This window comes from Tetrao urogallus (genome assembly GCF_951394365.1).
Source record: "Tetrao urogallus genome assembly, chromosome: 1".
Lineage (NCBI taxonomy): Eukaryota > Metazoa > Chordata > Aves > Galliformes > Phasianidae > Tetrao > Tetrao urogallus.
The window spans coordinates 160,134,395-160,150,504 of record NC_136813.1 but is presented as its reverse complement, the minus strand read 5'-3'; the positions used below and the strand labels follow the sequence as shown (position 1 = coordinate 160,150,504).

The 16,110-nt window shown below is 41.6% G+C and overlaps 1 protein-coding gene across 1 annotated transcript in view; it reads left to right on the top strand.

The window, feature by feature from the left end:
* The window catches only part of MSRB3 (methionine sulfoxide reductase B3), a gene marked incomplete at both ends in the record, with an annotated part of 64,205 nt that extends 50,256 nt beyond the window's left edge, over nucleotides 1–13,949 (top strand). Inside the window, 2 exons of the mRNA XM_079542905.1 lie at nucleotides 9,028–9,125; nucleotides 13,785–13,949. Coding sequence (XP_079399031.1) covers nucleotides 9,028–9,125; nucleotides 13,785–13,949 — 263 coding nt within the window. The remainder of the gene's footprint in view (nucleotides 1–9,027; nucleotides 9,126–13,784) is intronic.
* Between the last annotated feature and the right edge of the window lie 2,161 nt (nucleotides 13,950–16,110).

Sequence of the window (16,110 nt, the reverse complement as noted above, 5' to 3'; positions counted from 1 at the left end):
ATGAACTTTTCCATTGCAGTAGTTTCAGTTTTCAGAATTTTTCAAAGTACAGTTGAAGTTTTCCATAGAAAAAAGAAAAAGGGTGTGTGGGGGTGTGTGTACACATGTATATTGTTTTTGTCAGGCTTTTCTGTGGGGAAAGGTCTTTATTCTCTAGTCAACATTATTACTTACCTCCTTTTGTTTGCACAAGAGGTTGTTAAAAAGATTTAAACCTCTCCCCAAGCCAACACTAACTCGGAACAAACTAACCCCACAAATCATTCCCTTTCTCTTCTTTTAGGACTTCATGCACTGCCTTTTGCTGTTGCATCCTTTGGTGCAGCATGCAGGCATGCGTTGAACAGACCGGGCCTCAGCAGAGGGTACGATCACACTCCCTGGGCCTGGGTGGCCCTTGCGGTCAATCTGTCTGTGGCTCCCAGGTGAAGCAAGGCCTCAGGGCTGGCTCCTCATGGGGTCTGGCTGGCCTGGAGCTCCTTAGGCACGTCCCTATGCTGGAAATGCATCTGTTGTAAGGACTGAGTTGAAAATCTGTAATATAGAGCAGAGAGGAGGGGGCTGTTCCCCACCACTCTCAGTGCCATCAGAAGGATCCTACCCCACCTCTTGTTCCATGGCCAAAGACCTTTGCAGCACAGCTGGCATTTGTGGCTCCACTTTCACCCTGCTGCTCCTTGCACCCTGAGCAGCCTTTGCCTGCTGCCAACTGCCCCCCATATCGGCCCAGACAAATATTTCCTTGCTGGCTGAGAGTATGATATCCTTCCTCAGTTATTTGTGACCAAGTTCCCTTACCAAGGCATCTCATTCAATATCTAAAGTAAACAGAAAAAAGGGAGCCTTTGTCTTTCTTTAGTTTTTCATTAGTGTAATAACTCTTCCCCTTGTTTCAGAGCTTTAGAACTGCACTGAGGGCCTGTTTGTCCTGCTGTATTGAGGAGGGCCTGTGTGCTGCAGCACACGCTGATATGGGCATGGTAGTCAGCATGAGTATCACTCCAAAAGGAAGACAATGAAGGCTGCAGCTTTCTTTTTCTTTTTCTTTTTCTTTTTTTCTTTTTCTTTTTCTTTTTCTTTTTCTTTTTCTTTTTTTCTTTTTCTTTTTCTTTTTCTTTTTCTTTTTCTTTTTCTTTTTCTTTTTCTTTTTTTCTTTTTCTTTTTCTTTTTCTTTTTCTTTTTCTTTTTCTTTTTCTTTTTCTTTTTCTTTTTCTTTTTCTTTTTCTTTTTCTTTTTCTTTTTCTTTTTCTTTTTCTTTTTCTTTTTCTTTTTCTTTTTCTTTTTCTTTTTCTTTTTCTTTCTCTTTCTCTTTTTCTTTTTCTTTCTCTCTTTCTCTTTTTCTTTTTCTTTTTCTTTTTCTTTTTCTTTTTCTTTTTCTTTTTCTTTTTCTTTTTCTTTTTCTTTTTCGTTTTCTTTTTCTTTCTCTTTCTCGTTTTCTTTTTCTTTCTCTTTCTCTTTCTCTTCTTTTTCTTTTTCTTTCTCTTTCTCTTTTTCTTTTTCCTTTTCTCTTTCCTTTTCTTTTCCTTTTCCTTTTTCCTTTTTCTTTTTCCTTTTTCCTTTTTCCTTTTCTTTTTTTTTTTCTTTTTCTTTTTCTTTCTCTTTTTCATTAAAACCAATTTTCTGTTAGAAATCAACTTCTGGAGTTACAGTTTTTCTGTGTAACTGAGTTCTGACCATTCTTCACAAACTTTATTTCCCAGACATGTGCAACAACATGACAGGAAAATATTTCAGCGGTCTAACAACAAATTGTGGATGTTCATTACTTGAAACACCCCGTGACAAATTTTTTAAATGTGTACTTCATCTGCAACTGCTGCTCGTTTCAGTGCCGGATGGAGTTGCATTTGTTGTTCTGTGTTTTGTTGTTTTTTTTTTGTTTGTTTGTTTTGTTTTGTTTTTGTGTGCTTTTTTTTTTTTACTTTCTCTGTGAACATACTCCATTAGGGTTGTGATTTTCATCAAATCATTTCTACTGGAAAGCTTGCCTTCTACACTATTATCCCGATTTACTCGTCTTGCTTGAAAGTTTCTGTTATTTTAGTGAACTGTGCAGATAACTCATAAGAATAGAGATTTCAAGATACTTTGTGATACATATATTTGTTGGAAGGAAAATAAAAACACTTACTGAAAGTTGAATGTTTTGGAGTGAGGTTACTAGGTCACCAGTAAATTTTAGAAACTATTTGAGACATTTCTTAGTGGCATTTTAAAATTATAGCTTAAGGTTATGCTACCTTACATGATTCTGCTTGGCTCCTTTGATGCTGAAGATCTACAACTGACTTATGTGTAAGATATATTTTTAAAAACATTACCCGTGATTTAAAGTAACAAGAGACACTGTTCAGATGAGGGGAGAAAGCCATCCTTTGGGAGGAAGTGAGTTAGGTTCAGTAGTTTTGTTGAACCTGAACCAAGAAAGAAACGATTTGTAACTCAATCTTTGCAGGAGGACTTGAGGAAGATCCCAGCTTCTGCCTACCTGTTGATTTTAACAGCAGCCCAGATGCTGGAGATGTCAAAAGTATTTTAGAGGAAGGCTCTAAAATGGCCAATTTATATTTAGCAGTATTTTAGAAATCAGGAAGAGGACTAAGGAAGCAATTGTGGCAGTAGCTGTATTGTGATACAGTTATTAATTGCTGAAGTGAGCAGGCCCTATGCTTTCATTGCTCAAGAAACATCAGAGTCAGTCTCATTCTGAGAAATTCAGATGCCAAATGAAATTCTAGATGTGAAGTTTCAGATCTTCCCTAACAATCACTTTAAAGAAATATAACCTTCTCCCACTAACAAAGAAGTGGATCTGGATTGCATGTACTGTTTCACAGAAAGTGAAAAAGACCAAATTTATTTATGATTCCTACTTCTTTGTTTCCCCTGTGAGAAGCACAAGCTAAAATACAACAGCAACAACAACAACAAAAACCCGCCCAGATTGTGATAGTTTGGTGAAATATGTTTTTAGGAATTCAATTGCTTTGTAAAATTCCATTTGCATATTATTCTGTCAGAGTGATACTTGCCATGCTTACCTGTCATGCTAGCCAAACTTTCCTGGTAAGAGAGAGACAGTGTGCTAGAGACGAGCCTTATCTTTATTTTTCTTTCCAAAATTAAGATGCGTTTTATCTTTGTCTTCCCCCCAACCTAGCTATCACTCCAGTGCTCTGCATGTTCTGCATGCTGTCCTTAAGCCTGGATGATGCTAGAAAGGACCCATGTTTTCTTTCTCATGAAATATGTATCCAGTGTGCAGCCATTTGCTGGTGAACATGAACGTTTCTCTGCCTGAGTCTGTTTCTAGCTACACTTGGGTAAATTAAATGGACCTCCACTGAAAGTAGCGTTACCTGACAGTAAAACATTTGTAAGTATGTATATTTATTATGCATTCATCATCATGGAGATACTATGAAAAAACCCAGCATATTATGAAAAATAACCCTGTATTTGCAGAGGCATTCTACATAATAGGAGTATGTCACTTTGTAGTTCTGCGTTAAAATTGTATGTGAGAAGTTACAGCTGTGGATGCCTGCATCTTTCAGATTCCGTTTCAATAAACCTGTGAGAAAGAAAGTGAAGGCCCCTCAACTTTACAGCAATTTCAAAGCAGAAGCTTTATTACCTCTTTTTTTTTTTTTTTAAAGTCCTATATGCTTCATGCTTTTACACAGACATAGCTTTCTCAGTGAAGATAAATGATGATACTCTACCTTAAAAAGCCTTTGGGTTTTCATCAATCCGCATTAGGTTAAAAGGGAATCAGAATTCTAAAAATACAGCACATCAGAGAAACGAGGTATTTTTCAGGTCAAGGTCCCCTTTTCCATCTGGTGCCATTTGGTAGTTCTAACATCTTCCATCTCCCCCTACTTCTCCATCTGTAAATAACTCACTGAAGTAAATGCTTGGAATAATTACAGTAAAGAATGATAAAATGCAGGTTGAACTTTGGGTCTCTTTGGGTTCTAAAATGAAAAACATAACTACTGACATCACAGTTATTAAAAGACTGTGGAGGTCTCCAGTCAGCAGGTGTATGAAATGGGAATAATGTCAGAGCACTAGATGCTTTGAGATCACAATTGTACTGTTCAAAAAAAAACGTCAAAAGGAATATTAGTTCATGAGAGGGGGAAAAATAGCCTAGCAGGGCTGATTTTCAAAAGCAGCCTGCCGTTTTGCTTCTGCAAGTAATTATAGGCTCATATTTTAACAGTTAGATGTCTAAGTGCTTGCATCCATTTATTAGGATGTTGGAGATCTAAGTACAGTAAAACGCGTGCAAATGTGCAAAATTGGAAGGATGATTGAGATGCTTCTAAAATTGATCAGTCAATCAACAGCTAGACTGTTCCAAATGTTTACAGAACAAAATGTCTTTCTGAGGTCAGCATTGTCTTGGAGAAGCCAACGAGACAAAGGTGCTGTAGAATTTCCTGTGTTAACATGAATGAGACAGCCTGCTCCGGCTGGGGCTTCGTTCTTCTGCCAAGAGTACACAGGAGATGCTAGATGTTTGGCACATGGAATGCTGTAGCTGCCTTACTCAGGCATTGCCACGACTTAGGCATGTCAGTTTAAGGAGATGATCTTAGTTTATCTGCTATCTGGACTGCCACATGACGGTTGCCCATGTTGTCATGATACTCACCTTGTGCCAGCTGCCCATAAGGTGCCCACCTTAGGTGGCTCACTGGTAGCACCATCTCAGTCAGGTATCTTGAATAAGTCTGACCATGAGAAAGATGCCTCTTTCAAACAATTTGAAACCCTATCACCGGGGCTGCAAAAGTGTCATTCATCATAGGCTACCAGAACCAACACTTCTCTTCCTTCTTGTTCCTCACTTCTGCTGCCCAAGGCAGTATCACACAGTTTCTGCTCTGAAGAAGATATTCTTTGATGACGAGGTAAGAATGGCTGTCTACTCTTTGCCAGAACAAAGCCCATCATGAGGAATAAAAGATTTTGTTTTGGTGAGGAGTGTAGGGTGAATTTTATGAATGCTGCACAGCTTTTATGAAACATTTGGGGAACGTACCGAAATGAGAAAGAATGGGATGTGACTTGGTATGTATGATGCCCTGTAGCATGAGATCTCTTCTATTACTCATGCAGGATGGAGTGGAAAAGATCTGTCAGTGATGTTCAGTTTCCAGATGGCTTTCACTTAGATACTTGACAAAATAAAACATCATTCCTTTATTTGGTGTATTTTAGGTCTAATAAAGCATACCTGCTATATCTCAATAACCGTTCATCTGCATGTCTGGCTTAACGTACCAGAAACTGACCATTAGGACATAATGGTCTGATTCCTGCATAAAGGGTCACTACAGCAAACACAAACACAACAGACTCTTGCTTTATATTGCCAGTATGATGTAAAATGATTGTGAAAATAAGAATGATCCCATTCTAAATATCTATAATGTGATAAGAATTGCTGACCATTCTAGTGTCATATGTTCCCTCAGACTAAACTTTACATTCAGGGACATATGTATGCACAAAGCTGAGCTGTTCTTCGCAAGAGAAATTGTGCAAATGTCATTTGAAGTTGTTCACTCAGCTGGGAGATCCCCTCTCTGCTCCATCCTGTCCCCTGCAATTACCCTTTGCCCCTTTCCTCCTGCAGCTATTTCTTCCTGGCTGTCACAGTTTACCATCCTTCAAATAGCAGCACTTCTGCTCCTGCTGCCCATGAGATGTGCTGAGCTAGATCCGACAGACGGTCATAACCTGTGGAGGTTTGGGACTAGACACCACCATTTTTAAAGGGTCTTCTCCAGAGCTCCATCTCAACTGCTCTAAGGATTACTGTTTCTCCTAGTAGAAGCAGAAGAGATTCAAAATTATCTCCTTCCAACCCATTCCTGCTTCAGTGCAGAAGTGTTTGCCCAGCCAAACAGCCTTCAGGGGCAGGTCAGAGTGCTCCTGTACAGTCAGCAACAGTCTAAAGTAGTGAGTCAGCCATGTTGCAGCCTTACAGCAGGAAGGAACAGGCACTGGAAGGGAAGGAATGGCTGACAGCAGCCAGTGGGATAGCAGGAAAGATTGTCGGGGGCTTGCAAGGGCGGTCCACTACTGGGTCATTCACCACTTGTGAAGAAAGAGTGAGCATATGAAAAACCTACAGGAATCTAATTGGTTTTCCAATGTCACTGGGTATTGCCTGATGTACTGGCAAGCAGATTGCTTCCACAGCTTGTTCCTGGCAGCTTTTATAGTAGAAGAGATGGTCAGAGAAGGCTTAGCAAACTATCAAATGGGTTTTCCACTTTAGGTCTGAAGAGGGGAAATGGGACAGCAGAAGGGGATTGATTTTCCGGTGAGATCAGCTCCCCAACTTGGTGAGCAGTTTGTTTGTTGTCTCATCAGGGCTGACTGACAGAGTGTTTCACAGTGCCCTCAAGAACATTTCCGTCCCAAGGTTTGCCCAGGTTTTGGTCAGCCCTTATGGAGTTACCAGTTTGTCCCAGTGCCCAATGAGCCTGGTGCCTAATCCGCAGTGGAGAAACAGCATGACTGAGAATTGAAGGTTTGCACCATGGTGGCACAGGCTGCTTCCTAGTCCCTGCCTCGGGGAACACATGTGGCAATGGTAGAGTCTTTGGAACACGTGTCATGTGTAGAATGAAGCTGAAGTCACTCCACTTGGGTCCAAAGGCTTCTTTAGGAGGAGCTTGACAATTTATATGGGTTTCAGATGACTTCATTTTTTAAAAGTGCATGGAATGTATCCAAAGCAAATAATTTTTTTTTCTGTGCTGAATGGGAAGACCAAAAGGAAAAGCCTGGAGAAAGGAGGATGGATGGTCTTTCTTTAATGTCAAAGCTGACATAAACACATCTCCTCCAAACTCTTCTCACAAGATAATTTTCTCAGCAAGACACAGATTGCTTCAATCTCTGTGTAGCAGCCTTTGAAGCTTCCCCCTTGTTGCCGTTGTGGAGGAGGGAGGGTTGCCTTTGAGGATTTCTGCAGCACTGCAGTGTTCCTCCTCCAAATGCTTTCACACGATGAGATAGCTGGTTGCTCCAAGCAGTTCTGTCTTTGGGAATTCTCTGCCATCATATGAGGGCAAACTGACAAGTAGGCAATGTCTAGTTTGCAAAATATTTAAATTTCGGTAACTAAAATGTTTCATTAAAAATATTCTGACCAACTCTCTGTAAAACCTCAATTTTCATTAGACAGAGGCCCAGCTAAGGAGATGATGAATGATGTTGGAGAGGTGCCACCGATTAGGAGGCATCAATTTTTCTGTCAACAGGATAAGCCCTTCTTCATAACTTGTCATATGTTTGTTCCTTTTCTGTTTGTGAAGGTATTTGTTTGGCAGGGCTATTTTGCATGAGGGGAAGAACTTATAAATTGTTTTTTTACGGTTGTCATTGCTGCATTGAGTTCCTGTCTTGTGGGATATTTTCCCTGTTCAGAGTTCTTGCACTCCAGTCTGTCTGCTGTCTGCTATTCTCCCATCTGCAATACTTTTGGGAAAAATAATGACTCTACTTCTGCAGTGAGTTCTGGGAGGGGAAACACTTGTGATATTAGTAGGCTCCTGGGGAGCATAGGACTTGGGACCTGCAGTGCCTTCAGGCTTCAGGCTCAGGAATGCTGCTGTATATGTACAGAGGTTCCTAAAAGGGAGAGAGAAATGCATTTTTGAGCATTTTTTTCTTAAAATTGTATGACTACTTTGCTTGCATCCTACTAAATGTATTCTGTATTTAATGGCTTAAGATACAACTGAAGACATACAGTTTTCTTTTTCAGTTTACACATTTTCCTTACCCACATTTAGACAGCTTCCACATCTTCTTTTACTGAATAGGAAATTTTACTTCTGTTACTCATGGAAAGCTGTATGCATCCTTTACTCATCTGCATGCAGTGATTCACAACTGCTGCTATTTGTTAATAGCTTATTGCATTTTATGAAATCATCTGTAGCAAATGCTTAGCAGATACTAGAAGAACAAACAAGGAAGTTCCCTCTGCATGGGCATATGTGTAATACACAGAGAGCAAGAGTTATCTGTGTGTGTTGCAATATTTGGCAGGAGACTGAATGAGAGGGAGGCATATCTGGTGGGATTTCAGATGGGCCCTGGTGGATGTTGACATGACCCTAAGGCCTATCAGGTCCTTATGTGGGAACTGAGCTTCAGGAAATGGTGCGTATGATGACATTTTCCGAGGTGGTCAGCACCACTGCAGCCACATTCTGAAGAGCAGCACCTCTCACCGTGTGAAAGGAAGTTCCAAAAGCTGAGAAGCGAGGGTGAGGAGAGGGCTGTCTGGAGCCCTTGGTCCTCTCAAGAGCAGGGATGGGGACAGGAGCAGTGGCATAACATGCAGAGAAGATCATTAAACAGGTTAAGGTTGGAAGCAGTCTGGGCCATAGTAACCATGCCCTGGTTGAGTTTCTGATCTTGAGGAATATGGGCCTGACAAAGAATGGAGTCAGGATCCTGAACACCAGGAGAGCAAAATTCTGGCTGTTTAAGGAATTATTGGATGAGATACCCTGTCCTTAGGGACATAGGAACAGATCAGGAGAGTTAGAACTGGATTAACTTTCAGGTTCCTTCTAACCCAAGCCATTCTATGATTCTATGACTAGTTTTTGAGGGGTGGCTTAAAAGTTATACCTAATATGCATCTACTGGTATGGAATTGCTTTTCACTTGTGTTTTGTGTTGATGATGAGACTGAAACTGGCTTACCTGACCACTTTCTTTTCTGAACTAAGTGACGTGTGAGAGTCTCTGTAGAGATACAAGATGGACATCTAGAATAAGCTTAATAAAGATTTTGTATTTAGAGAAAAATTTTCCAAAATACTTACATGGTTTGTGACCTAAAATCTCCATTTCTGTATTTCTAGGCTCTGGAATTAAGTAAACATTTTTCAAAATGTGATTATATCTCTGCTTTTTAGAATTCCATCTTCTGCCACATATACACTATCTTTTCATACTTACCTTGTTCCTCTTTTCCAGGTTGGCCTTCCTTCTATGATGTGATCAGTCCCGATACAATTACTCTCACTGATGATTTTTCCTATGGGATGCATCGGATTGAAATATCCTGCAGTCAGGTTAGTTTATAGCACACAAAGACCATTCTGATGGCAAAGGCTGCAAAAATCATTACAGCTTGCTGTATTTTCTCTAAGATTTGCAAACCTTTCAGTTCCATTAAATAGTAATCATTGTAAGAGAGCACAATGGGCTGTAGGTATAACAGCTGGGTGGAATGACTGAAGGCACAAAGGGCTTGTTGGAATGCACGTTGTTGTCTGGTGTGAGATTTAACAGAGCAGATGTAAATGGCCAGGCTTGGTGCTGAATCTACAGAAATTGTCTTCCTGAAGAGGGTCCTTTCAGAGGAGCTTCTGCACCTGGCCGACCTCCTCCACATGTGAGCAGCCAGGATGGAAGCTGGAAACAGTGGAGCAACTGCCCGTGTGCTGATTCCATCACTGCACATTACCGTGCAGCAGCGCTAAGTCAGCCCCAGCACACATTCCCAGCACAGTCCATCCTGTCTGCCGTAATAATGAAGTCAGTAGTCATTCACATCACACCCAAATTTTCCGTTATCTGTCTTGTTCTGCTTGCTCTCACCCTTTGTGCTGCTCTGCAAAGGGAACAGTGCAGCCATTGCCTAACAGAGGCACTCGGCAGATGCACCCAGCAGCTTGCAGCCCGTGCCCCATGCACCCACTTTCCTCCTAAGAGAAGCAGGGCTTCCTTTGGGCCGTGAGAACTTGCTGTGCCCTTTCCAGACAGCAGTGCTGGCAGGATAACTGATTTCAATGCTGATGATACACGTTGCTGATGAACAACATGTCTTTACATGTTGATCAGTTCTCATATAGGAATGCTCAAAGTGAGTTAAGAAGCTTCCTGAAGAGAGGCAAGATCATCATTATTTGGAGAATCCACTAACTTCACTCTGGGTAGAGGGTCTGGCCCAATATATTTATGGCCAAATCAGCATATCTTGTGCACAGTTCTATAGTTTTTACATTAAGGCTATTGTTTAGGAGATCTGTTTAACGCTTTTGGAACATCCATTTGCCTATATTCCCTAGCAAGGTAGCAACAGGACTACAGGATGGGAGTCTCTTGCTTCATCAGTAATTACAGGAGTAATCAAAAATGTAACTTACTTTCTTCACCTCTCCTTAGGGCTGAACAGTGCTAAAATAAGTGTGCTGCCAGCTTGCTGAACATGTGTCTGCCGACACCCTTCAAGAGATGGCTGCAGCTCCTGGGGTCACTGGAGCAAAGCCCAAGGCAGCCTGTGGTCAGGACATGGAATCTGGGAATATCATTTGCCTGTTGGCAAACAAAACTAGCAGACCTGAGACCATCAGTATTAGCAGCAGTCACCATAAACAGAGCAACATACAGACACCATAAACTTAGAGCAAAACCGAAAACAGAATGTACAGTGTTAAGAAAAAAATGCAACCAAAGTCGCTATATAATCCACTGGCAACATGTGATCAGTTCTGCCAGCTTCCTCGTGCAGTAACCCCACAGACAATCAAGTCACACAGGAAAATAGCTCAAAGAGTGGTGAACATCTTTGCAGCCACTGCTCAGCACAAGTTAATACCACCACATTGTGTATCCATAACAAAACCATTTCCTCTCCTCCTCAGAGCTGTCGGAATGTGAATCGCACGTGCAGCTGCAAAGAAAGGCACAACTTTACTGCAGCTTGGAAATGCACGGGATTGATATGGCAGGCCTTAGTGAAACAGAAGGGAAGCACCCTAACCTACAACCAAGCCCTTATTAATCTTTTGCAGATGAAAATGTAGTTGCTTTTTCTTTCAAAGTCCTTTCACCTCTCTGAGAGAGTAAGAAACATCTTTTAATCTTTTCCGCAATAGAAAGTGTACAGTAGGGGAAAATGGCTGTAATATACAGCAATGACATCTGTTGGCTTATCCTAAAAATAACTTTTTGGAAACATGTTACCTTACCCTGGATGAATTTAAAAGGTCAATTTTTAGTGGCAGGTGGAATTTAATTGCAAATGCATTTGAGGAATAATGTAAATCTGTTTGCAGCTCTCTTTTTTTTCTCTTTTCTGCTTGAGAGTTCCTTCCCCTGAGGTCTCCCTTGCTATTATTTGTACCTGTAAGAATCAATAAAGTTTTGTAGTTGCAGAAGAGTTGTTTGCACATTGCTAGCTCAGAATGGGTTGCAGCAGCTGACTGCAAGCTGCTCTCTGCAACTCCTGGCAGCATATTAGAACCAGGAGGCTGGAGATCCAAGCATACTGACAGCTAGCAGCAGCCCCCCCCTTTCCTGCTCCTAAACACATAGTTCAGATGCTTCACTCCAACCATGTCACCGTCCCAGTGCGTTCTGCCAAGGATATTTGTGCATAAGGCCTCAACAGATGATTGTTGCTTCTGGGGAGGCTTTGCAGTACACCCTAGAAAAATGGTCGGCACCTATTGTGCATGGAGAGGACAGCAAAATCAATTCATCCTTTGTGCTCTCAGCTGAGGGCCAGGGTTCTTATGCTGCGATACAAAGGGTTGAATTACGTTTCTTTTCAGGGCAGATGAGTTATAGAGTCCTCTACAGAGAGAATCGCCACATAAATTTTTGGTGAGGGGTAATCTCAAAAGGTAACAAATTTTGCAGTAATCCAACCCTGGTGTGATTCTGCCAGCACAAGAAGGTGTAATGCGACTACCTTGAACTTGAGCACAGCTTTTCAGGTTTTGTGAGGAAAGCCTTTTTGATAGATTGTCTCCCTAGTCTATATGTTTGTGAGTATATTATTCCTGCAGACTGTTTCTCTCTACGGTTTCTCTTCTTCTGTTTCTGTCCAATGGAGAGGGAATGATTTATCTTCAGGCAAATGTTAATCTGGAAAAGATCTGTTTAACACTTCTAGGCAGGAGGTTTTGAAGCATTCTTCCTCGAAATGATTTAATTAGATGCTGAGCATTTAGAAAAATGCTCTCTCTGGGACACTAAGTTTCTTAGATTTTTTTCTGAGGTATGGAACAGCTTTAATCAAAGTGAAATGCCTCATTGTGAGAGACTCCGCTTGTAGAAACTCCTCAGGTTTTCTGTCCAAGCTGCCTTAAGAAGGGCCTCCTTCTTAGGGAAGCGTAAAGGAAAATGAAGTAAGGGCTGGAGAATGGAAGAGAAGGTTGCAAGGCAGTGATCTTCCAGGAAAACAAGCTTTGTCTTCTGTAATACCCCTGCAACTTTTCTTTGCCTTTTCCTATTTTTCTTGTTTTTTCTTACATCATTGCAAAGTCCTGCTGGGCTACGGTGCTCCCTCTGCTTGTCTGTGAGATCTGGGAGCCTGCTCTGGGATGTAGAGGTTGGGGCTGCAGGTCCTGAGGGTTTCTGTGGGCTGCCATTAACCAGAAGCATTTTTGTCTCTCCTAGCTGCCCTGAAAGCTTCAGTCTGCTGAGAGTATAACCTGAAGCCAAGACTCTACCTGCTTTTGCAGGCCTCCTTCTTACTGCTTTGATGAATTAAAAGCAGTAACAGCAGGAGCACATTAGCAGCACATTAACTGCAGGGTAGAAAGTTGCCATCACTAACTCATTCACCATTCAGAGTAATCAGTAGTGCCTCTCTGCATTTGGGATGCTGTGAATTAATTAAATGTTAAGAATAATTGGCACTCCCTAATTTTTGCTGTCTGACTGCGAGCCTGCTAACAGCTCTGTGATCTCAGTTACATCATTCCAGCTCTCACTGAGATCAGCCATTGACTTGAAAGGCAAAGGCTCTTTAGGAAAGCAGCATGACTTTCCTGTTGAAGATAAATATTTCTCCAGTGCAACCTTTTATTTTTTTTTTTTTATTTCTCGTGGCAGACTGTAAAAATGAACTTGTGGAATTTAAGTGAATAATTATAAGAAGTTAATATTATCCTGATAACGTTGTCAGCTGCAATGTGCAGGGATAGTAATCCTGGTTTTGAATGAGGACCAATTGGATCAACTTCAAAATGTTGTGCTCTTCTGAAAGTCTTGGGACTGTACCTTTCCCTCAGACAGGAGCAGTTGTGTTTACCCTAAATAACACTGCATGTGTGTGAAGCCAGTTCATACAGCACTGAAGTGTCAACAGGCAGATTTGTGGTTTCATATTCCTTTCAGAAAACAAATCTAGCATCATTCCTATTTATAAATTAACCCCAGCTAGAGAGTATTCATTGAGATATATTTTACACATCTCCCCGTGGGTGTATTTCAGTCACTCGTCTCTATGTCCCATGTGCTGCAGAAAGTAGTGTGGGATGAGTGGTGGTGGGTGAGCTCCATTCCCTCCATGGGACAGGAGCAGAGGTACACTCAGAAGGACCCAGAGGCTCAACAAAATGGCAGACTGTAGAAATTAAAAGGATGAGTATCAGGACATCCTTCAAGGAATGTCTTCATTGCTCCAAGTCCTTGCCAGGATCATCAGGGAGCTTAATGTTTCCTTATGAGGATCCAGCAGAGAGCAGCTCAGCTGGTCACGTGCAGTGACATGACATGAAACACGCAGGAAGGTCGGGCTTTATATCTCAGGCACTGGTGGTATCAGCAGATCATCCTCCTGGATAGCTCTCATCCATAAACATAGGTTGCGGATCCCAACTGCAATGGCCACATAGGCACCAGCGTGCTTTCCTGGAAGCAGCACTGCGTAATGCTGCTGTGACGCCGTTGGGCTGTGCAGAATCCCAGTGATACTCTGTTGTGTTTTGTTTCAGTGCGGTGCACACCTGGGGCACATTTTTGACGATGGACCTCGTCCAACTGGCAAACGATACTGCATAAACTCTGCTTCGTTATCCTTCAAGCCTGCAGAGAAGAACAGCGCTGGAGAAGGCAGTGGTAGCACCCGTCCTGCCCAAACAGGCAAAGCTGAGCTGTAGGACATGGCAAACCCTCAGAGAGCTGCTCTCATCCCGCACAGCTCACAAGGCATGTTTTCTGAGTTGCCTGCTACCTTATATCCTAAGAATGTGTAAATGTATGAGAGCATTTTGCACCATCCTTTTTCTTCCGCTCCTTTCTGGAGCTGGGGCCTTGCCTGCCAGTGCATTTTACTATATAATTGGATTGAAAAAAAATGCATTGACTGATTCTACAGGTTTTCTTCTTTTTTCTTTTTCTTTCTTTCTTTCTTTTTTTTTTTTTTTAGAGATTGCTTTGGGGAATCCTTAAATCAAGGGGCTTTGGCATTGCGAGTTAGGAGTTTCTTACAGTAGATCTGAATAATATTCCTTTTTGTGTGGGGGATGGGAATTGTGTTTATCTCCAGGTTATAGGAAATTTCTGGCTATAAGAAATCCCAGATTCCCAGCACATCTCTGCTTTGTTCTGACTTGCGAGGCACGCACCCTCGGTCATATGCATTCAGCCATCCCCGAGTTTCAGCCGCACCCTGCAAAGGCTTGTATTTATGGCAGTACTTCCCAACTAGAAGAGATGGATAAGATGCACAGCCCATCCTTTGACTAACTTACTGCCAAAATTTCAAGGGCATGGTTAGAAAGGGTGTAAACATTGTCTCAGCATCTGTTTTCCCCTCTGGTATTCAAATAAAGGTTCTAACCTGCAAGGCTCACTTATGCAAGCTTCTAATGAGACTTGATTTTGTGAGGCCTGAAATTTGAATTAAGGCTGAAATCTGCCAGGGCCATTCCATGGACAATTGCAGAGATGAACCAGAGCACTGCTAGATAAGGGATGACACCCTTTATCTTTTTATCTGGTCAGCTGCTTGACAGTAGGATTCAGAAACAGGACAATTTCTGCTAAAAGGGAGCTGAGGAACGCAGCAGGCAGAGGGACACCTGAAGTGCCCTGTCTGACAGCGTGGCCTGGACACGTGCTGCCTGCAGGGCCACAGCCCTTGTTTTGTGCAATTGCAATGTAGGACACGAGTGCAGAGTTGGTTTAAGAAACCGAATGGAAAAAAGCCTATCAAAGCTCCAGCAGTTTTCATGTAGCAAAATTTGCCATCCCATAAGGTGTTTTTCACAGCTGCTTTTAGATTTCATTGAATAAGTTTGCCTAGAGTTGTGCATAATACTGTTTCTTAAGCTATAACATACAGCATTTGCTGACACCGCTTTGCCTTTAAGCGTTGAGAGACTTGATGAATACAGTATTCACTTTTATTAGCAAACCGTGTGTCTAACATATTTGGATCCAGTTTTATTTCCAGGAGGAGCAAAACAACCACTGATTTTTATGGAAGCAGGATTGAGGTTTTTATGTCGGTGATAATAAACACATTTCCTAGAGTACGAACATACTTCTGTTAAAATACAGCAACTGTAAAAGCATGCAGAATGGCCAGAATTGCCAATACAAATAACAAATGCATGAAAAAAGCATACAGTACCTTAGCTTAGACTACATGCAAATCAGATGATAAATACTTAGAGCTGAAAGTGCAGTGAGCACCTACTCGCATGAGCATTCCCCCAGATGTCATATAGGGAATAGCTACTAACAAGGCTGCTGCAGACTGACCTGTGCTGTTTCAAGGCAGTCAAGTTCCTCCTGGTCCCGTCGGTTTTTAGCAGTTTCTTAGAGAAGGGCTGCTCTGATCCCTCGCTTTTATTTAAAGAAAAGTAGGTTTTCTCGACCACATTTTCTGACATAAACGTAAAAAAGGCAGCATCTATAAAAATGTGGTACGTAAATGTGGTTTAATTCCAGATTGCTGTTGGATTTAAGTGTTATCAAATTTCAGTCTATTTCTGCCTTATGTTAAAGAAATATATTGCTTGAACTTCAGTATGCAGTAATGTGTGCTGTCCTACAGGAGATTTATTTTTGCAGGATATGGAGTGCAATGAAATGAGTCAATATGGTGAGGTGTATGTGATCTCTGGGAGTTAGACCATTTAACATAGGAAATGCATTGTTCTCTCCTGTGTGCAAACTATACTACAGCACAGCGCAAGGCAAGACAGATTTCCTTTTATTGCTTTTAGAAGATGCTAGGAAGGGCTAGTGTTGAACCCTCCAAATTTGGTTCGGTCTGGTTATGATCATGCCAGAGGAAATTTGGGAATAGAG